At 48.6% G+C, this 22,468-nt stretch overlaps 1 protein-coding gene across 8 annotated transcripts in view; it reads left to right on the top strand.

The window, feature by feature from the left end:
* The window catches only part of LOC115612529 (mucosa-associated lymphoid tissue lymphoma translocation protein 1-like), a 38,562-nt gene extending 16,616 nt beyond the window's left edge, over positions 1–21,946 (top strand). For 2 of the 8 annotated variants that reach the window (XM_030496829.1, XM_030496831.1), the window contains exons 9-14: positions 311–385; positions 1,010–1,137; positions 1,376–1,507; positions 1,653–1,804; positions 8,411–8,536; positions 10,022–13,125. In XM_030496829.1, coding sequence (XP_030352689.1) covers positions 311–385; positions 1,010–1,137; positions 1,376–1,507; positions 1,653–1,804; positions 8,411–8,536; positions 10,022–10,384 — 976 coding nt within the window. In that variant the 3' untranslated portion in view covers positions 10,385–13,125. Of the gene's footprint in view, positions 1–310; positions 386–1,009; positions 1,138–1,375; positions 1,508–1,652; positions 1,874–2,560; positions 2,922–8,410; positions 8,537–10,021; positions 13,126–21,353 lie in introns of those variants that run through there. The other 6 variants (XM_030496828.1, XM_030496830.1, XR_003993061.1 and 3 more) reach the window with 5 other exon arrangements.
* The last annotated feature ends 522 nt before the right edge of the window (positions 21,947–22,468 follow it).

Raw genomic sequence — 22,468 nt, 5'->3', positions numbered from 1 at the left:
GCAACAGTGAACCTCTGTGTTCTCTGCACTGTTGTGCTGCCTGGGCTTGTTACAAACCAGCCTCAGGAAGGAGGAGGCATGGTTGTACCCACAGCCCAGGCTCGCTTGCTGGGCAGGGAGCAGCTCACCAGTGCAGATAGGTCAAAGCTGACCCTATCTACTCACTTCCCCATGGTTTGTGTTCTCTGTGGGTTGATCTTATTGCCATCTGTAGGAGATGGACTTGGTGGAGCTTAGGGGCTCTGTCCGCTCCAGGCACATGCTGATGGATGTCCTTGACACTGACTAGTGCCTTTGTCTCCTCTTCCAGGTACAACTCAGAGTGTGCCCTTTCACAGGTACAGCCACTGGAGCCCTGGGGCAACACTGTTTATGGATATGCCACGTAAGTAGTGGCAAATGTAGTTTGGCAAGCCCACGCCATGACACAGGACCAAATGCTGGCACAGCCACATCTTCTCACATCCTTTCATGCATGATGGCTTTGAATACTTGAGAGGGCTTTTCTGATGTTTCCTCTGGCTCTCACCTTCCACCTCTAGCATTTGCTGTTCAGCCAATTCTATCCTTCTTCCTGTCATCACTAGTGGCAGCCTGTGCATCAGTTACAGGTTATGCATGAAGGTGGCATCAGCTCCTGACATCTGTCCTTGCAGGCCTGAGTCTGATGCCCAAGGTGCATGTGCTATGAGGAGATCACCTAAAGCCTCTTGAGGTGATCAGTGTTGCTTACTGCTCTAGTGCTAGTTCTGCTGGCTTTTCAACTACTGTCACTTGCCTAGGTTGGCAAAAGAGGCTTTACTGTCCTCTCCCGTCCCTGTCCACTGCTTTTTTTCCATCCTGTGTCCTTCCCACCCTCTCCTGGGCCAAAACCAAGCACTTCGTGTCATTGCTTGAGAAGCCAAGTTAGAATCAGCCAACAGAATCTGGATGGAGTCAGCAAGCCCTGCCTCACGCTAGGGCTTTATGCCCCTTGCAGAAATGTGAGGACAATTCCTTACTCTTCCAGGAGTGAAGATGCAGAAGCCTATGAGTTGCAGGATGGGGAGTTCAGCTCTGGGATCTTCATGAAATACCTGAAGAAACATATTCTGCAAGAGAAGAAGGTTACACATATGCTGGAGGATGTGCTAGAAGGTAAGGGATGAGCTAGAAACCATTTGCTTCATTAGCACAGGTGAGAACTGATAGCAGTCACCCCATCCCAGCCAGCCAGCCAGTCATCCTTCCCTAAAAAAACAAATCACAGGCCATGTCCCATGCAGGCTTTTAGTAAACTGGCAGCAGGACGAATATGATAATGTAAGGTATGAAAGCTGCTGAGATAAATAAAGAACCTGGAGTGACCTTTGCGCTTAAAAACTCTCTTCCCCAGACATCGGCCAGGATCCCTTGGTTACTGGGAAGCAGGTGATGGAGATCAAACACACTCTGAAGGAAGCCCGGTCCCTGACGGATCCTATCTGTCCCTTGGGAGCAGGGGCCAAGCGCTGGGGACACGGCCATGGTAAGCCATGCATGGTGCAGGGAGGGCTACCAGGTAGGGGGGAAGAGAGTGTTGGGGGTCCCTGTGCCCCTCAGGGACACTGGTCTGCATGGAGTTGTTGGCAGGATGCTCCAAGGAACTGACCCATCTCGTCTTTCCCTTCCAGAGCTGCTGAGCAGACTGGTGACCTTCCCCTGCGGGGCACGGGTGGAGCTGCGCTTCCACCGGCTCTTCTCCAACCTGATCTATGTGTGTGCCAAGCTGCAGCACTCCCCGGCCCACATCGCAGATACCCGCCTCCTGCTCTGCCAGCCCACCGTGAGTCCTCCCTTCCCTGGATTCCCAACGGGCTCCTTTCCCCAGAGTGGAGTTGGGAGGGTGGCAAAGGTGAGCTCAAGGGGTCCTGAGGGCTGGGAAAGGCTGAACCCCCATGGAAACGAATCCCCTCCTCTGCTACCTCTGATGCAAATAATCCTCTCTGCAAACACCTTTTTGAGTGCTCCTTCCATGCATTAGTGCCCTGCAGACTGCCTGCCTTGCTCCTAATGCATCACAAAAAGGATTTTGTGGCAGTTTTGATGCCTTTAACCAGTTACCCTTGGACTGGTTTCTGGCCTGCCCAATGAAATTATTGCCTTTAATCTGATTGAGGTGAAGAGCCTTTCTGTTTTCTGTGTTTGGAAGCAGATCTGGCTTTTTGTATCATAGAACCACAGACTGGTTTGGGTTGGAAGAGACCTTAAAGCCCATCCAGTTCCAACCCCCTGCCATGGGCAGGGACACATTCCACTAGAGCAGGTTGCTCCAAGCCCCTGTGTCCAACCTGGCCTTGAACACTGCCAGGGATGGGGCAGCCACAGCTTCTCTTCTTCTCTTCTGAATCATGCCTTCTTAGCCCACTGTGCAACAATATATTTCTTCCCCGTTGAGCTGTACCAGCTTCCTTGCACCCCTTCTCACACCTTTCCTAACAGACCACGTACCCAGTGTGGTTTTTTCTGGTGTTCTCCATGCCACCTCTAAGGATTTAATTTGTTGCTCCTTTTTGCTAACCATATTTCTCCTTTTCTGTAGTGCTTTTGCTGAAGCATAGTGTGACTGTGGTGGATTTTTTGGCCCTTGTTGCTCATGGAGGGACCTTGCCCCTAAGTACTTTGTGGTCACTGATTCAGCGCAGTGAGTCCAGCAGGAGGTTTGGAGCCTGATCCTGCCCATTACGGAGCCAGAGCATCGTTTTCTGTTGTGAGCACCCTAACCATGCATGAAAACCGTGTGTGTGTGTGCGCACGTGTCTGCATGTGTTTGTGTGCATCCACCCCACAACAGCAATAGTCAGGAAAGGGACACCCAGCTGCTTGCTCCTGCATCCGGAGCTGCCTCAAGACATGCTCCAGGCTTGGGGAAGAGTAGCTGGAAAGCTGCTTGGTGGAAAAGGACCTGGGGGTGCTGGTTGATGGAGCTGAACATGAGCAGCTTGTGCCCAGGCAGCCAAGAAGCCACCAGCATCCTGGCCTGGCTCAGCACCAGTGTGGCAGCAGGGCCAGGGCAGTGATTGTCCCCCTGCACTGGGCACTGGTGAGGCCACACCTCAAATCCTGTGTCAGTTCTGGGCCCCTCACTACAAGAGAGACATTGAGGTGCTGGAGCGGGGCCAGAGAAGGGCACCGGAGCTGGTGCAGGGCCTGGAGCACAAGTGTGACGAGGAACGGCTGAGGGACCTGGGGGGGTATAGCCTGGAGAGGAGAAGGCTCAGGGGGACCTTATCGCTCTCTCCAACTGCCTGAAAGGAGGATGTAGTGATGTAGGGTCGGTCTCTTCTCCCAAGTAATGAGTGATAGGACCAGAGGAAACGGCCTCAAGCTGCGCAAGGGGAGGTTTAGACGGGAGATGAGGAACAATTTCTTCCCCAGAGGGAGCTCAGGCATTGAAACAGGCTGCCCAGGGCAGTGCTGGAGCGACCGTCACTGCAAGTGTTCACACACCGTGTAGACAAGGCCCTCAGTGCCATGGGTTAGTGATGGCCTTGGCAGTGCCAGGGAAATGGTTGGACTTGATGATCTTAAAGGTCTTTTCCAACCTCGTTGATTCTATGATTCTAAGAGGGATTGGCGAGACCAAAAAGGGACCCCAATATAGGCATGGCAGTAGGATCCTGTCACAGACTGACTGGAGAAAACCCCAGTGTTGGACCTGTTTTGTTCGTGATCCCAAGAGTGAAATTAGGATGCAAATGAGGTCAAGTACCACAATCAATCAGTTGGTTTATTACAAAAAGACAATTATTATAAAAAAGGAAATTACTGTAAAAAAAAGGAGATAGTGATGGGACAGATCAGAAAAAGATAGAAATGAAGCAAGAATTCAGGGTGCAGAGAGTGACCACCGTGGATCCAACACTGTCCCGGGGGTCCATAGTCAGTATCGGAGCAGAGTGTCCTCAAGAGTCCGTAGTAGTTGTCGGAGGTGGGTGTCCTCATGGAGGTGTCCTTGTGGAGTTGTCCTCATGAAGGGTGTCTGCACAGAGGATGTCCCAAGGAGGGTGTCCTCGTGGCGATGTCTTTCCTGACTATTACCTTTTCCCCCTTTTATTATGAGTTGGGGGGAGTACCTCTGTTCTTAATGTCACGTTCCTGGTGGACTAGTTTTCGCTGGCCTTGCAGCCAGCTGTTCAACTGCACGTGTCTGTGGCAATTCTTGGGATAATGGGCAGCAATTCCTCACACCAATCCTGAGATAATAGATGGAAGAATCTTATCTCAGCTCCTCCCACCCATCTCTCAGGCAATCGACATTGGGGTCTTACCTCAAGTCCTCCCACCCATCTCTGAGACAATGGTCGGTGGAATCCCGTCTCAGCTTCTCATACTAATCTTTGAGACAATGGACGGTGGAGTTTGATTTCAGTTCATTCTCTCACAGATCCCCATCTCTATCCCACCGCACAGCGGTGCTGGCTCATACTGACCTCCAGTGGTGTCTGCTGACGTGGCAGCGCATCCTCCCAATGCAGTGAATTGCAATTCACAGCAAGGGCACCCACTGTCACCTGTGGGACCACAGGGAGATGCACGGGCATCTGCAAGAGGGCGCCTGGCTTCTGTCAGGATCTGGACAAGCTGTCTGTATCCTCACTGTGCCAGCCCTCCTCAAGGGTGCTAAGGGGAGTTGGGGGGCTGAGCCACACTTGCAAGGCTGAGATGCAGGAGCTGGAGGCTGAAGGCAAACAAAACCAGGCTAGATCTGAGGTACATGTTGTAATCCCTGGCAATGAACCCAGGGAGCTGTTTGTTTGAGGAAATTGTAGTTTTCCCATCATTTGCCACATTCTGCTTATCAAAGTGAGTTAAGCAGAGAGCCTGGGCTTGCTCTAGGTCTTGTCAGAGATAATGATAATGACATTTTATAGAATTGATCTATTTTCTTTAGTTGCCCAATGGCAGTGTTCTATCCCATTCTGTGTCTTGCCCGGCTTGCATTTTTACTTGACAAGCACTGTCTTCAGAGAGAGAGGCTGCTCTGGGACATGCACACAAGGGAATGATGCTGAGCCAAGATGTTCCCATTTCTTTGCTTTGTACTGTTTAACTGCTTTTGTACTGTTTAAAACTGCTTGGTTTTTAAACTTTTATGTTGGATCTCCTCGTTTTTTAGTCACTTGATCTGGAGCTGTTTGACCTAATGGCCTCTCCAGTCATGCTTCCCCCAATTTATTTAGAATATGTGAAACTCTGGGCCAGCCAAAACTCTGGCCTTGCCAGTTCCTGGGCATTCTCTTCATTAAAGAACACATTCCACTGTGGGGAAATGTTTATAAATAGTTATGAATTATGAAATAAATGTTTATAAATAATTATGAATTGGCTAAATAATTAATTTAGAAAATCCTTTTCTCCATTTCCTAAATCCTGCACAGCCAGAAATGATAAAGGAGACTAATGGAAGAGAAGACTTACCTGCATGGACTGAAATTAGATTGTAGAAGTCATTGGCACAGGAGGCTATTGAGGCTGGGAATATGGTAGAGGGCAGATACTTGTGGATAATGAGTTGCTGGCACCTGCTTTGAATCTCACGTCAGGGCTTTAATTGACCCCTCGAGATTAGGTTGCTCCTTGCCCAGGTGAATGTCTTGAAGGTGTTTCTATGGGACATGGCCCTCCAGAGGCAAGACGCCAAGGAGAGCCGGTGAACTTTCAAAAGTCCACCTGGTGAACAAGGAGTCAAGCGAAGGTGCCAGGAGGCCTATGTGGCCTTGTTGGGGGCTCTAACTGAGCTCATATGTGAAAAGGAGGTGTACAAGAGGTGGAAGCAAGGGCAGGTGGTGGAGGAGGACTATAGAGACATGGCTCAAGCACATAGGCATGGGATTAGGGAAGCCAAAGCCCACCTGGAACTGAATCTGGTGGCAACAGGAACAGCTTCTACAAGTACATCAGCAGCAAAGGGAAAGCAAAAGAAAGTATGGGCCCACTGCTAAATGGGTCAGGGTATTTTGGATGTTCAGTGCTTCATCCCACTCAGGGAGGTTCTGTGCTGCAGAGCATCTAAACTTCCTGACGCTGCTTGGCTTTTCATGGTTTAACTTGGGATAGGATATTGTTCTGTCTGCGCTAGTCATGTCTGTAATACAGCAGGCATTTCTTAGGCTGAAAAAAAAGGGTGGTCCAACCTCAAGGGGCTCAAAATTGCGGAGCAATAAACAGATGTCTGGGAGAAGAGTCCAGTGCATTAGCACAGACCTGAGTATCCCGGTCCTGCAAGTTGAAACCCAACTGCGATGTTAATCACTGAAGATTCACAGTGTCTGCAAAGGCTGCTAGCACAATTGCAAAAGCAGGCTCTTAGAGGGCATCTGATCCAGAGCACATCTGTGCCTGCAAGGAAAAAAAGGGAGCATCACAAGCTGATGGGTCCCTGGAGGAGCCACTCTTGGAGAGGTCACAGGAGTGGGGATGCCCCAGGGGAAGGCAGGACTGCAGAAGTCAACAGACACATGGGAAATAGCAATGAGGCAGCTACAGAAAAGGTTGAAGGAGGGTGCTTACAGCATCATTATGTATGGGGATGAGAAGGGAATAGTGGTGGGGTGACTATGAGGAGGGCTTCTGGCCATGGATGATTCTCCTTCTAGTGATTAGGTTGTTATGGGTATTACAAGTCTAGCAGGGTTCAAAAATAACTTTGTCACCTTCATAGGAGTCCACGAAAGCTATTGAAAGCACAGATACCACCTTTGACTCAAAGTCACTGATTTTCCCATGGCAGGAGGCTGGCATGGTAGGTTCACGTGGGCAGGGCTGGCAGAATGCATATCCCATCTCTCCTGAAGCATGGGCTGGAGAATGGATCTGGCTGGACACAGCAGGGCCACTCCACTCCTTTTTGCAGTCCTCCTGCCAAAGCGCTGCAGTAGTGGTATCCAGGCTGATCCGGTTTGTGCCTCTCTCTGGTCTCCAGGTTTAGTTTAACCTGGCTGTTGGGCTCAGCATAGCGGTGATGGCATCAAGGTAGCTGGGAGCCAGGTGCCTGATGCAACGAGGCAGGGAAGGAGGGACCAGGAGAGGGCAGTGGTCACTTGCAGAAGTTGCTGTGCTCCTGTTTCAGGCACAGTTCAGGCTGGTGGAAGGAACAGCGAGGCTCCCTGGCAAGGAGAGCTGCTCCATCCCCATGTGAGCTGTGTTCTCCTCTCATTGGCAAACCTACCTCCCTTTCTGCCAGCTCCATTCACTGCCCTGATCTTCCTAAGCTCCCTCCAGTTTATATTTCTATTAATGGGTTGCCAAGTGCAGAGATGGGATTTGGCTTTGCTTTGTACAGAGATAAATGGTATTTCTTCAGCCTGCCTCCAGTGCAATTTTGATCAGCAATGGTGTTTACTCCTGTTCAGAAAGCCTTGCAAGCAGGGAGGGACCCTGATGCTGCAGATCCCAGCCAGCATTTGGGATCCAACATTTTACTTTCTACCCCCCATATTCTCCTGGCCAAAAAAAAGTGCTTTGACCACTTGAAGGCAGTAGTTCAGGGAAGGTCTGTAAAGGCTTCTCTAACCTCTGCCCCCCTGCAGTGTTCTAACTGCCTCCTTCATCATTATGCCCAGTGCAACTTCTCCTGCCAGCAGCAAGAACATTTTGCCAGGGTTGAACCCTCCTTGTGCACCACCAGCTTTGTCTGTGGCTGCAGGGAGCCTGACCAGGCTGCTCAGCTCCCGCACCCAAAGCCAGGCCAGGACATCCTAGTGCTGGCCAAGCCAGGGCAGCAGGATCACACTGTGTTAGTTGCCAGAGCCAGCTGCAAGAGGTAAGCGCCTTCTCATGGAGGGGGCTGGTGGACTGTGGGCTGCCGCCCGTCCTGGAGGGCTCAAATCCAAATGTTGTTTCATAAGGCCCTTATTCCCTTGTCCCTTCTTGTGCTATTAGCAGCTCCAATATATGATCATTACTGAAGATAATCCCATAGAGATCGGGCTGTTTTGGATTATTTTGAGTAATTCCTCAAGAATTGTCAGTTCTGTAGCTGGTGGGGGGCTAACTCAGCACCCAGTACAACTCTGCTTCCTCCAGCTATGTGTTTGGAAAACTTTTTCCCTCCTCCAGTTATGATACTGGCTGTTGCTGCTATTTTCTCTGCTGGAAATCCTATTATTACCACAATTTTCCCAGTAAATGCACTCATGGGATATTTAGTTAGGTCTTCCCACTGATATGCACAAGGCGGGTGTGTAAAAGCTCTGCATTTCTGTTGCTTGCACTCTGTAGTACTTCCATGAGGGTATGCAACATTTCCACCAGCCAAAGTGCCAAGGGCACAGGCCAGCCCTGGGCACTGTTGTGTGCAGAGAAGCAGCATGTTTGATGGGCAGTTGTACCTCCATGCCCAGGCTGATGCTGAAACTTCCTTATGTTTCTTCTTGTTTTCCTGACACAGGAGATGGACAGTGTGGCCATCCCAAAAGAGAGCCACTGGGACCAAGTCAAGTCTCTGCTCACCTCTGTGTACAAGTGGGAGGAGCTGGACTGTGTCTTCCAGCTCTATGGACTACAGAAAATTCAGGTAGAGAGCTGCCAGGTGCAAATATCTGTGGTTCTCCTGCACTCTCACATAGCTTGTACTCCCCATCCCCACTAACTTGAGCTGGATGTGCCCCTCTGTGTGTCTCATGACTCCGTGTGGCATGCCTCTGTTAGTGCGACATCCAGACCAATGTTACAGGGGCTTGTTCATCTTCAAGGCACAAAACCCATCTTCTTTCCCTTGGTTCGCTCTGTTTTTCTGTGCTGCCCAGCCACGGAGGCTGTTCTTTGCCTGTATCAACCATGGGGAGATCAGACTAGCCCAAATCTTTTGGATGAAGGATGTCTCACTAGGCTGTGTGCTTGCTCACGGGCTGGCCAGGATCTCAAGCAGTGGGAGGGATTATCCCCTGCTATTGGGGTGACACTACCATGCCTGACCCAAGCTATGCTGGTTTGGCACACTTCAGAAGACCCTCAAACTATTTAAAGTCCATGAGAGAAGCAGAATTGCTAGACCCCTGGCTTGTCTCTTACAGCAGATTATCTCTCCCCAAATAGCAGTGAGCACCTTGTTTCTCATCTGATTTCTTTTTTCCCTCTAACACCCATGCAGTGGATCTTGCCAGCTGCTCATCTGCTCTGCTCCATGCAGACTCCCACCAAACATTGCTCTTGAGCTGCTGCCTGGATCTGCCTACAACGAGCTCCATTTGCTGAGTGCATGACATGCCTCAGCATATGGCAGCTCTTTCAGTCCTTGATTGTTCCTGGAGCTCTTTTCTGAACCCTTCCCAAGCATTCAGCATTGCTTTTAAGTGCAGACGGGAGACCTGGACCACGCATTGCCTGCCAAAATCTTCTTGCTCTATTGTACATCTGCCTGCTTTGTACAGCCAGGCATCTCAGGCACAGCCCCATGCTCGAGTTCACAGTCAGGGGTTTGGCTGCCACAAATATGATTATTTTCTGATTTCTTCACCATCTTGTATAAAAATCTAAAATAGTCCTAGGCTGCAAACAGATCCCTGTGGAGCACTGCTGTTTAAAACCATTGGCTTTTACTGTGCAATATGTGTTTAAGTGGTTCTGTCCCTTCCGTTGCATCCTTTCCTCTCGCATGTGCAGCAGTCCTGTGCCATGGCCAGGACAGATGTCGTGCCATTCTTTGCATGGGTGCAGTCCCCCTCCAATCCTGCTCCCTGTGCCAGCATCTCAGAAGTGATGCTCTCAGTGACAGCGCCCTGACAGGGCTGATGAGATCTCCAGTGAGGTGGCCTGATTTCAGGAGAAGTTCTGAAATCAAGGAACCGTGGCCGAGGCCCACAAACATCATGAGTGTATGTAACAGCTCGTTTTCTCTGGCAGTAGCATTGCTCCATCATGCCACAGCATGGGGCTGTGAGCCTGCAGACCAGCCAGCCAAGTTCGGCATTTCGGTTGACAGTAGCAGCAGCAATGAAAAAGCTCTGCTTTCAGGTCTTAGTCTCCGACTCACGTTGCGACATTTGCTCTCCTCTTCCAGACAGATGTGGTCCTGCAGTTGGATTTGCATTATACCCAGCTGAGCACGAAGCAGAAGATTTGTGAAAGCCTGAAGACAACCCTCCAGAAATCTCTGCTAGGACAGTTTTTCAGCCAGATTAATTACTCCCAGCCAAATTACCGGAGAGCTCCTGCCTGTGAAGGTGGTGTGTGCCTCTGGGACGCGGCAGCGCTGAGCACGGACCTGAAGGGGCAAGAATCAATGAGGACAGGCTTTGGCCACAGCTTGCCCAGTAGCAACCCCTCCAACTCCAGCAGTGAGCCAGAGGAGAATGACGAGAGCGACCTGAGTGAGCTCTGCTCAGCTTTGCTGCAGGCTGGCCCAAGGCGGGACTACCCCTGACCCCATGGGCTGACATGCCCAGCCTTGGGAACTGCTATTTTTAATAGAGGCAACAGTTATTTGAGTGCTAAATACATCAGAATCCATCAAAGGGAGAATTCCAGTCTCGGCAACCACCCTGTCCAAATGAGGCCAAGGCTGCTTTTTTGGAAAGTTTTCTCCCATCTGCATGCTGTGGCGTGTGGGCCCTGAAGCCCACTGGAAATAACTCCATCCCATGGGAGAGGTAGGGATCAGCAAGGAGTCGTTGTCGTGTCTAATGGAGGACAGGGCCACCCCATCAGTCATAACATTGCCAGGAAAAACACGTTGCTTAAAGGGCACCGCCTGATGCTTTCTGTGAATTGGGCTTTGCCTGAAAGACAACGTGACAGCATTAAATGTGATGAGGAACCATAAACACCTGTGGAGAGCAGTGATGCAGCCTCAAAACCCATCTACAGCTGCTGGCTCTCATCGCACTCATGCAGGGGACACAAGGCTTGACCAAGGGAAGCAGATGGGAACTGTGTGAACATACAAGCTCTCCCTTGCGGTTGCAGTGTGATTTTCTTTCCTTGCAAGTCCTGCTTGTGCCAAAGCAGGTTTAAAGTTATGCATTTATGTATTTCTCAAGAATGTATTTATACTTGGGGCAAGACAATTGCTTTCCAGGAAAAGGAAGGTCAGATGTTCCATCAAGTGTGTGTTCACAATGGAGGCTGGTTTTCCATCAGTAGCAGCCACTAGGCAGGTACATGTGTCCCTTCTAGCATAGTACACAGGGGCATTAAAGGGTCTTATGTCCTGTGCAGTCCTGAGTTCCTCTCAGATGCAGAATTTCCTCCATGTGAGAGATGGAAAAGATCAGGATGGAGGAGGAAGAACCTTAAAAAAAGTTATTATTAGTGCAAGATTTTTTTTCTAAATGCCTGTCTGTGCATTCACTGTGGGCAAGCTCATGCACTGCGTTTCGTGGAGAACCAGCTGTCTAGAGAGACCCATGGGTGAGCAGGGCCCAAAAGACAACCCAAGTGAGCACAGTCCCCTCCCTGCCTGCTTCTCTAATATTTGTTTGATAAAGGTTACACCATAGGTCCAGGTGATTGCTCAGCAAGGGCCTGGGAGGATGGTCAAATAGTTCAGCAGGGACCAATGGCCCCATGATCTCCATCTCAGGCACAGCTACAGGTTGGGCGGAGAAGTGATTCAGAGCAGCCTTGCACAGAAGGACTTGGGGCTGTTGGTCGATGAGAAACTGAATGTGAGCCAGCTGCAGTGTGCGCATGAGCCCAGAAACCACCCATGTGCTGGGCTGCATCAATAGAAGCATGATCAGCAGGTCAAAGGAGGTGATCCTGCCCCTCTACTCTGCTCTCATGAGGCCCCACTTGAAGCACTGTGTGTAGTTCTGGTGTCCTCAACACAAGAAGGACATGGAGCTGTTGGAACAAGTCTAGATGAGGCCATGAGGATGATCAGGGGCTGAAGCACCTCCCGTATGAAGACAGGCTGAGAAAGTTGGGGCTGTTCAGCCTGGAGAAGAGAAGCTGCGTGGAGACCTCAGAGCAGCCTTCCGATATCTAAAGTGGGCTACAAGGATGCTGGAGAGGGACTCTTCATCAGGGGCTGTAGCGATAGGACAAGGGGTGATGGGTTTAAACTTAAACAGGGGAAGTTCAGGTTAGATATAAGGAAGAAGTTCTTCCCTGTGAGGGTGGTGAGGTGCTGGCACAGGTTGCCCAGAGAAGTGGTAAATACTCCATCCCTGGCAGTGTTCAAGGCCAGGTCAGACAGAGCCTTGGGCAACATGTTCTAGTGTATGGTGTCCCTGCCCATGGCAGGGGGTTTGGAACTGGATGATCTTAAGGTCTTTTCCAGCCCAAACTATTCTATGATTCTATGATCCTAAGAGGACAGTTCACTCTGGACTGGAGAAGGTGCTAATGAACTGATCTGGGAGTTGGACTAGATCTCCAGAAGTCTCTTCCAACTCTAATGATTCTGTGATCTGGCAGGGTGCTGGACTAGAGACTGCCAGAGGTCTCTTTTTTTCTGGCTGTTGTGGTCCTCTGAAAGAAAGACTTGAAGACTTCTAGAGAGGTCAGGGATGGTGGAGTGGTGAGACCGTCCAAGCTCTGTCTTCTGTCTTGGTCTAAAAGGGTGGTGTAGAGAGCATTTTCTAAGTTGTGGTTCTCCAGCAGTGAAGATACTTGCATCTCCATCTATGGCGTCTGTTGCATCATGAAAAAATAGGAAATGTTGTTTCCACATAAACCATCCTGCAAGTGCTGGAAACCTGTCCAAAGAGAACAGGGGAGGCTTTTACTCTCTTCACAGTGAGTAGAGCCAAGGGTAAGAAGAGGGGCCCCATCTGGCTAAAGTCTAGAAAGTCTCCTAGGAGAAAATGTAAAAAACAATGAATAATTGACAGGATGTATTTTAAATAAGATGGTTTGAGAGGGAAGCTAAACCAGAAAATTATGAATTAATAGAAGGGAGAACCAAAGATCAACTCAACACCAGCAGAAACTTAAGATAGGTCACTGAGAATGTCTATGCAGGCATTTAGGAGCTGTGATTCTCATTGCCTCTACGAGGATTATACACACCCTTCTATACTGTTGGGGCAAAACGTGTTTCTGGCTCACCTAGTCATGGCAAATGACACCTTGTGTGAATGTTAATCTCATTCAAAGTGAGGCTGTTTATTTTTTTCTGAATAAAACACTACTGGTGTTTTTGGATGCAGAAAAGCTTCATGTGGCTCCGAGTGAACTGTCTTTGTTTTATCCTCTGATTGCCGTAATTGCCAGGGTGTGACTTTAATATTGACCTACTGGGTTCTTGTGTTTTGAACTTACCTTCTAGGCTCTTATATGTTTCTTTTTTTAGGTAACTGCATATTGAAGTTGGGATTTAGAAGGTGGATCAAGTGACACCAGATAGAATGAAATAATGTCAGGTGAAACATGTAGCTAAAATGTCAGGATTTATTGTGAATTATCCATCTCCTTTGTAAAGTGGGGCTTTCGGGTGGCTGGGTGAGGCTTAGAGGCCTTCTGTCCCAGTGCCAACCATAGGACTTGTCCCTGTCACCAGCTCTTCTGCTCCTTCAATGAGACCCTGCAGCCAAGCCCAGGGCTACCACCACGTTTCCATGCACCTCAGTCAGTTATAACCAAGAATGTAAGCACCTGCAAAGCTGAATTGCAAAAGTGGAGTTTGAATCCTGAGCATCTGGCCGTGGCAGCCTGCTGCCCTACTGCCAGCTGGGTTCATTGTAGGAGGGGGTGAAGCTGTGTCTGCCTTCATCCACCTTACGTGTGAAATCTGAACTCCCCCATGGTGGTATAACTGTTTAGTGCCGGTCAATTTTCAACTGAATATATGCTTTCATACCCCAGCATCGAGGCTGGGTGACTCATCCAAGATTACTGTGCCTCTCTTGATCACATCCTTCCAGATCTGCATCTGTAGTCCTTGGAGGCCATAAGCTCCTTGTGGCCAGCCTGAAGAGTAGGAAGGAGAGAGCACCCATCTCCATGCAATGCACCAGCATTTCATACTCTGCTTACAGCATGCCCGTGGCTGAGTAGTCCCAACAGCCTCTGCCCACTCAATGCTTAATTCGTCTTGTCATTGCTGCTCCTTCCATCCACCCTGGCTCCTGGACAATGCTGTTTTACCCTCACATCTGTGTGACCTGACCTCACCTCTTGCTGCCGCATCTCTGTCTCTTGCCCTCTGCCATGACACTCACCTGCAGCAAGCAGCCATTCTTCTCACTGTTTCCCTTTCCCACCTGACAGAGTGTATCGTGCCCACCTTGCGGTGTCATTTCAAGGTTATCCCTCCCTCCCTGTCGATTTTGAGTACATTTCCATGCCTTTTCATACACTGAAGTAGCAGGTGATATCTCCAAACTTAAAAGCCTGGAAATCTGATGCTATTCCATTGCATTTCTTTGCAGGGACATAGCCTGCAAAGATCCTATGTCTGGACAATGCCTAGTCTTCATACTACCTTTAGTAAGAAAACCAGTCCATTACTTAGTGTGATTCTCCCAGGAGGACTACAAGACCCATTAAATGCTGGGACTCCTTCATTAGATGCATAACTGCAGGCAAAGTGGCACCAAGAAATCAGCTCTAATTCACATTCTCTCTCTGCCTCCATACCTCCACTTATCCATTCATAGCCACAGCCATTACCATCCACTCCCCACTGTTTCTGTGCCACTCTGTGCCCAGAGGCTACAAACAGCATTTAGAAGCATTTATGCAGGCAATACAGTTGCTTTTCCTATGTTTTCTTTGAGAAGCACCAAGTGAATCAAAGCTTTAAAACATTCATTAATCTCTGATGAAAACAGCAACACCGAGATCATTTTATTTTTAGATAGCTGCCCTTTTTTTCTTCTCTGCTAATGCAGATGTACTGAAGGGAAGGACCTTGCTCAGCAGCCTGATGTGCTCTTCTATGGAGTTCGGTTGGGATGAAGTTCTCAGATCTTTTGTTGATGTTTGGCAGTTCCTGACAAAACAAGGCAAGTGTGCCCAAAAGGAGTGAGAAAACAAGACAGTCAGAAGCAGGGACATGCCAATTCTGTCTGGGTTTTATTTAGTTTCTGGAAAATCACTGGCACAGCATGCAGTCAAGAAGCACGTTACATGCGCACTGGCGTATACACCCAAGCCTGGCACCCTTCTGTTGGCAGCAGATTCATTAAGGTTTGTTCTCAGTTGGCTATTTTATGACCAAAGCAAGGAAAGGGGAGATTGGTCTTGGACCAGCCACTCATCAGCCTCAACCAGAGAGAGAGATAAGTGTGAGGCAGGTCTTTCTGCACCTGAAGAATCGGTCATACAAGTAAACCAGCAAGCTAGGGATAAGAAGGCAGCAGAAGCAATGGGTTCATGTCTCAGGCCATGGAAGGACACAGCTATGGAGGTAGCTGACACCAAATCACGTCCTCATGCCATGAGGATCTTCCTGGCACCTTTGGGTAGCTGAGGCATCTGCATGTCACTGTGAGTGTTTCAGACACCACTGAGGCATTGCTGCCGTGTGCTGTTCCCAAGTATGCAAGAAGTAGCATAGAGGCAGGGCAGAAGATGGGAAGTTTCTTGGTTTGTACAGCCTCTCACTAGGCACTGAGCCATCCCTGCTGGCTCTGGACAACAGCTGTCTCCTACTGGACTCAACACAGGTGCTGATACAGAACAGAAGGGCTGGGGCCTGCTGGTGGGTACCTGTGAACATTTCCATCCTCTGTAGTGGGAAGACATATTTTCTTCCTTACCTATCTAGAGTGTGCAACAGAGGGACAAGTGCCTCCGCCATCTCCTGGGTTGTCTCTCACCATAGTCATATTAGTGAGTTCAGATACAATAAACTTTCATCCCAGCTGTACTAGCAGCCATTTAGTTCTGTTGCTTATGTAGTAAAAAACAGTGATATTCAGGTGTTTGGTGACATGCTTATAGTGGGGTTAGCCCAACAGACTAGGATGATTAGCAAGCTGTGCTATAAACTGGGGAGGTTGCAAAAAAGTGGGGGGCATGTATGGTGTCAGCATGAAGTGAAGGTAATAAGCATACCTCATAGAGTGGTAAGTGTTGTGCGTATAAGACTACTGGATGCTGTGTGATTTTAGTGGGGTGGCCTCAACAGAGCTGAAAATGCCTCCTCTGTGCAAAGCAGCAGCTTGTCATTTGCTCTCGGGGTTACGCTGCCTACTGCACAGGTCTGGTTGCTGTTAGGGCTGAGGGAGCCCCCCAGAGGTGTCTCCTCTCCTTGAGCAAAATTAGGGAAAGCCCTAGATGGGGTCACAAAATGTCTCTGCTGCAGCAGAGTGACAGCACACGTGGGGCACTGGCTAAAGCACAGTTTCACTGAAGGAGTTGTTTCTGGGGATTAAAAGTCAGTATGGGGGAATGTTGAGCCTTTTCACTGACTAGCTCACTTGTCTCCAGCTTTTTGGAACATATCTCCCTCACACAAGAGTGAATTGGAATTTACTCTTTAGAAACTGGTAGGTTCAGTTTACGCTTGGTAGAGATTTTCCATAATAACCACTACAGAACTTGCCAGATCATTTCCTACTTTGCATTACGGGGCAGAGCTAGTGGTGCTGTCTACTAAATACACTTGCTTGACACCTACCGCTACAGCTGCTGTTTGCTGTTGTGTACGGCTGTCAGAGTGATGAACTGAAATGTTCTGTGCCATGGGACAACCTCAGGCTGTTTTCTGGCCTTTCCGACCACAGAAGTATTTGAAAGTTTGTAACCTTGAGAATTTTCTTTCTTTTTTTTTCCCAGGACAGCAGGGTCTGCAGAGCTTCCTCGTATACCAACCTAGTTTAGCTGGGCCTGGGTGGCCCCTTATGGCAAGGGTGTGTGCAGTATTGTAGAACATACAGAGGGACATACAGGGAGACTGCAAGACTTAATAACGCTGTTTTGGTCCTCCCTCTCTGGTAGCTTCTCATACAGGCAGGAGAGATCCTGAAGGCATTAGGTGGCCACTCCTTCCCAGGGAAGGAAGGAGCTTCCCAAAGGGCAGGTTGTCATGTTCTTTAGCAGTTATGTTACCTTTCCTGTAGGCAATGATTGGATAGGGTGATCTCTTGAACTGACCTCAGAGAGGAATTGCTTTTTTTCTAAAATGCGCTCATTAGGTCATTAGCTGAGGATCGCTTCTGAAACACCAGGTTGTGGCTATCTACTTCCTATAAGCATAACAAGACCTTACACCAGACAGCAACTGAAGGTTTCAAGGCCAGGTTGGACAGGGCCTTGGGCAACATGGTCTAGCGGAAGGCGTCCCTGCCCATGGCAGGGGGTTGGAACTAGATGATCTTAAGGTCCTTTCCAACCCAAACCATTCTATATTTCTATGATTCTATAAGTTACCAGACTCAGGACTAGTAAGGAGGTCTTGAATCGTTAAATCCAGGCAGTGCTATCAAAGGCAGTGTGTCACAGATGGCCTTTATCCATCATGCTTTGCACATGGAGACACCCACGGCTGTCCTCTCTCCTAACGCTGGCAGTCGTCCTGCTTCAAACAGGAGGTTGGATTAGGTCCCTTCCAGCCAGCGCTTCTGTAATTTTGCTACCAGAATACATGCCCAAAAGAGTAGATGTGTTCAGAGTGATTCTGAAGAGCAAATTGGGGGATGCAAGACTCTTTCAGTGAAATATCCCTGCTCCCTGTCCAAAGAGCAAACAAGGACATTGGCTCAGCTCAGCTTGTTCCAAATTTATGGCAGGCCTAGAAAACAAGGGAAAGGTGGGAAAACAGTTCTGTGAGATGGTTCAGATTCAGTTCTTCCAGGCTTCCCCAACAGCAGATTGCTTAGGAATGAAACCAGGAGAATAGTTTTAAATGAAAGGAGTGAGGGAAGCCATTCACTGCAAAGACAATAAACCTGAGATTACCATAGTAAAAAGGAGATAAGCACCACTGATGTGCGCTCAGGCAAGCTATCCCTCTGCAGAGAGTGGGGTGCCTCTTTGGAAAGCAAAGACAGAAGCCAGTTTGGTGTCATGGTGAAGTCTTCAGACTAGGATCTTATTAATAGTGAGAAATTATTGATAGCACAGCCTTTTCATATGGTCCCAGAGTTCTCTCCCCTATCAAAGATTATTTCAACGACTGTTTTGCCATTGTTACTAATCACTTGAAATTAGTCTATGACATCATGTGGCAGTGAAGAGAGAAGCATATCATGAAACAAATGAGAATCCTTGAAGTGCTTGGCGTTGCTTCTTATCTTCACAGTTTGGATAACCTTTTGCATAATGATCAACAATTTCAAGTATATTGGTCATATCAGCTCCTCAAAGAGATTGAAGACACTCTTTGAAATCATAGACCAGACTTCATACACATGAGAAGAACTGACGTGGTGTCACACAATGATGAAGAGCTAATGTCTGTTTGATAAAGCTGTCTTCACTGAGTTGGATTTTCTTGCAGTGTGTCAGGAATAGTTGGCGAGACAGATGAGTTATTAAGTGGTAAAAATAAACAGACGGAAGAGACAAGTGAGAGATTTCAGCTCTGGCTTTCCAGAATGTTTCAGCACAGAATAACCTCCTAATTTACATTCCCTGTAGAGATAAAAAACAGGAGATACCCAAGTGTTGCATGGTCACAGCTCCTGCGCAGCAGTGGGGCACCCACCATAAGGCTGGACCGCAAGTTTCTGGAGCCAACAGCTTGTCCCTACCTGGCCACAGGGCCCATGAGATGGGGCAGTTTGTGGACCTGAAGAAGGGATGTTGGTCCCAATCTGCTGCTACTCTGCAGGCAAAGTCATCATTGTGGACACCATCAATGCATGTCCATGTGTGTGCTGACTGCCTTGGTTCCCCATGGGCATCATGACCTATTTTTGAGAACCCAGCCTCTACACCCTTCCTCTTTTCTCACTTGCACTCCCCCATCCACAGTGATCTCGTCTCCTCAGCTTTCTTTTTGTCTCACCCCTTCCCAGTGTGGAGGCTGCAGCAGTTTGGCCAGGGCTGTGCCAGCACCCTGCCCCAGCAGGGGAAGGACAGAGGATGACAAGCAGGCTGAAGGTTTTTCATCCACTGGACTGCAGCAGCTCGAGTGTCAGCTTCTGAAGAGGTGTGAGGGTGAAACAGTGTCAAGTGGCAATGTTGTGAGCTTGAAGGAGCATCTAGGGTCCTTACCACAGCAGGGCGCAACAGAAAGTCCTCTTGCCTGTAGAGTCGATAGAAAAGGGGTGTTGCTCCCAGACCTGGCTCTTGCCTAGCCGCTGGATGATACATTACTGGAAAAGTAGAGGGTATCTTCTGCTGTGTCACTCCCACCTGCTGCCTTATTCTTCTGTGTGGCTTAATATCAATTATAAAATATTAAATCAGAAAAATACCTTTGACCTTTCTGGATGATAAGAAAAGACATTGTTCTTCCTCCTAAAATGCCATTATTTTCACTGGAAATGCTAATGGGATTATGTAAAGGTTATTTCAGCCTCCTCTCAAGCCTGGAGATGTGGCAAAACAATCATGATGCCCTTTGTTTATGCCTTTTTAATGACTGCTCTTATCTCCAGGTATCTGAGGCCTCTGCATTTTCTCAGGTGCTCACTTGTGGAGTCCTTGGGCTGCTTTTTGGGGGAAACTTCCTGGGGAATATAAATGTGCCTGTGCTGTCATATTTGAGATCTGGAAGTGAGCTGATGTGGTGAAGAGATCTGGGACTCTGGCAAGGATGTGATGTGTATGTCTTTATACCTGTAGGGATGTGCCCTTGTGCATTCTGCAGTATGAGCAGCAGGGAGCTCACGTGGGTTGAACATGTTCCTGTGGTGGGTCTGCACAGCACCCACCTGCACTGGTGGGTGCTCCAGTGCACCTCTGAGGTTCTGTCTTCTGGTTTCCTTTCTTCGAGGCATCTGTGTGTGGGCCAGTGCAGGATGCATGCATGAATGCATGCTGCTCTCATGATGAGCAAGTGGCATGGTGTGGTCCCTATTTGCAGCCTCTGGTCTAGACGGACCTTCACTGCATGCGCAGAAGTGATGGGCTGAGTAAGAAGCATAGTTCATGAGCCAAAGAAAACTACATAAATAACCATGACGGTCCACATGCTCTGTTCTCTGGGAAGGTGCTTCCAAAAGCATGTTTTCCTCTAATTTTTGGTTGTTATTGGGTTTTTGCCCAGGCCTTTCATTTTTACTAAGTCATTCCCTTGTGTCCCAAAACAGCCCCAGTGTTTTGCAGGGGGCTTGTGATGGCCTGATAACCTTTCTGCTTTCCAGAAAAAAGAAGTGCAACAAGATAGACTGTTGTATCTTCTAACATCAGAAACACCGTAAAGAACTGGTTCTCAGTGGGGAACGGCTCCACATCCCCACCTCCATGTGAACTGATAAATACAATTTTTTCAATTGGTACTGTCGTGAGCATTGGGATCACAGACATCCTATGCACCAGAATCACAGAGTCACGGGATGGTTTGGGTTGGGAGGGACCTTAAGGCTCATCCAGCTCCAACTGCCTGCCACAGGCATGGACACCTTCCACTAGAGCAGGTTGCTCTAAGTCCTGTCCAACCTGGCCTTGAACACTGCCAGGGATGGGGCAGCCACAGCTTCTCTGGGAAACCTTTTCCCATGTCTCACCACTCTCGTAAAAAATTTCTTTATATCCAATCTCAATCTCCCCTATTTCAGTTTAAAGCCATCACCCCTTTTCTAGTCATTACAGTTCCAGGTAAAAAAGTCTTTCTCTATCTTCTTTATAAGCTCCATTTATATATTGAAAAGATGCATTAAGAGTGGCCTGAGCGAGTGAGGAGTCTTGGTTTGACCAGGAGGTTGGCCTGCACATCTCTTGGGCCCATCCACCCTAAGTCCTTCTAGGAGTCTATAACAATTGCTGTGAAATTCTGTTTAGCTTCAGTCTTCTGCCTTTTCACGCTCTCCTAAAGTTTGTTTTTCATGAGGAAAAGATAAAACCAGAAACGCGGCCAACACAAGGACACTCCTCCCTGCTGAAGCTTCACATTGTCCTCGGTCATGCACCCAGTTGGTGGCACAGGAGGAGGATGTGTTCAGATACCCCCTGGGGCTGCACGAAGAGTGGGATGGATATTCACATTTTTTTTAAAAAAATTCTTTTATGAACCTGGGGGAGGGAAATGGTATCTGGGAGTGATTCTTTAAAGCACAGCTTGACTGTGTGAATAGATTGAGTAATTTGAGAGGAACAAGAGGTAGTTCCTGGAGGGCAGAGGGGCAAGGAAGCTAGTGCAGCAGGTATGACATCTTTCACAGCTAATAGAGAGAGAAAAAGATAAGACAGTTGTCACTGCCTGTTGAATGCAAAAGCATTTAGCAAAGAGGATGGGCAGAGAAAGGTGGTGCATCCCTGATGTTTGGTGGAGATGTGAATTACAAATCCTGTTACTGAAAGTTGTAATTCTCTTTTTTGAAATTACTTTGTAGGTCTCCCTGGAGGATCATACCTCAGAGGTCAGAGACAGTTCAGAGCAGCTGCTTTAGGAGGACAGTATCTCACTGCGGATGGGGGGTTTCTCATGCACATTGGCTATGCAAATACATACAGTAGCTTTAGTTTTCACTTCTAGTTTCAGCGAGACCATTTGAATCCCCCCAGACAGAAGGATTTCATAGTGTGAGATGCACACAGTATAGTTTGATCACACTGTGACAGGCAGTGCTCTCGGCCATGTCTGCAGGACAGGATTCGCGTGTGGTGCTCTAGCTTGGCGTGCTCCCTGCGAATTTGTTTTGATGATCATTTTGGTAGCGTTTGAAGGGTGAAGAGGGAAAAGACTTCAGAGGATGGTGGCTTTTCCTATGTAAGTGGCATTTGTGTAATGTTTTTCTGGAGAGCTCCCAGACAAAGGTGGTATGGAATGAGCAGTGGAGGTTCAACAAGGGAGCTTGTCTTTACCCCCTGCAACAGTATCTGCTGGTCTAATGAGATTTATGCTCTCTATCTACAGCCCTTGCCAAATTATATCATAGAATCATAGAATGGTTAGAGTTGGAAGGGCAGGGACACCTTCCACAATAGACTTGAACACTGCCAGGGATGGGGCAGCCACAGCTTCTCTGGGCACGCTGTGCCAGCGCCTCAGCACCCTCACAGGGAAGAACTTCTGCCTAAGAGCTCATCTCAGTCTCCTCTCTGGCAGGTTAAAGCCATTCCCCCTTGTCCTGTCCCTACAGGCCCTTATCCAAAGCCCCTCTCCAAGTTTAGACACTGGAGCTCCTTTAGACACTGGAGCTGCTCCCCTTAAGGAGCCTTCTCTTCTCCAGGCTGAACCAGCCCAGCTCTCTCAGCCTGTCTCCAGAGCAGAGCTGCTCCAGCCCTCAGAATCATCTTTGTGGCCTCCTCTGGACTCACACAAGCAGGTCCATATCCCTTTTGTATTGGGGGCCCCAGAGTCCCTGTGTCTATCAGGCTTTGAAGTTCCTCAGGTGATGGATGCTTATCACTCGGTGAGACAAAGCAAGAGGCTATCTAATGCTCTTCCCTTTGACATCAGCCCAGTCAACCCACCTGAACTCCCCCAGCAGGAAATTAGGAAACA

The sequence above is a fragment of the Strigops habroptila genome, chromosome 9 (genome assembly GCF_004027225.2).
Source record: "Strigops habroptila isolate Jane chromosome 9, bStrHab1.2.pri, whole genome shotgun sequence".
In the NCBI taxonomy this organism is placed as follows: Eukaryota; Metazoa; Chordata; class Aves; order Psittaciformes; family Psittacidae; genus Strigops; species Strigops habroptila.
Note: the sequence above shows the minus strand (reverse complement) of the source record. Positions and strands in the feature narration are given on the sequence as shown.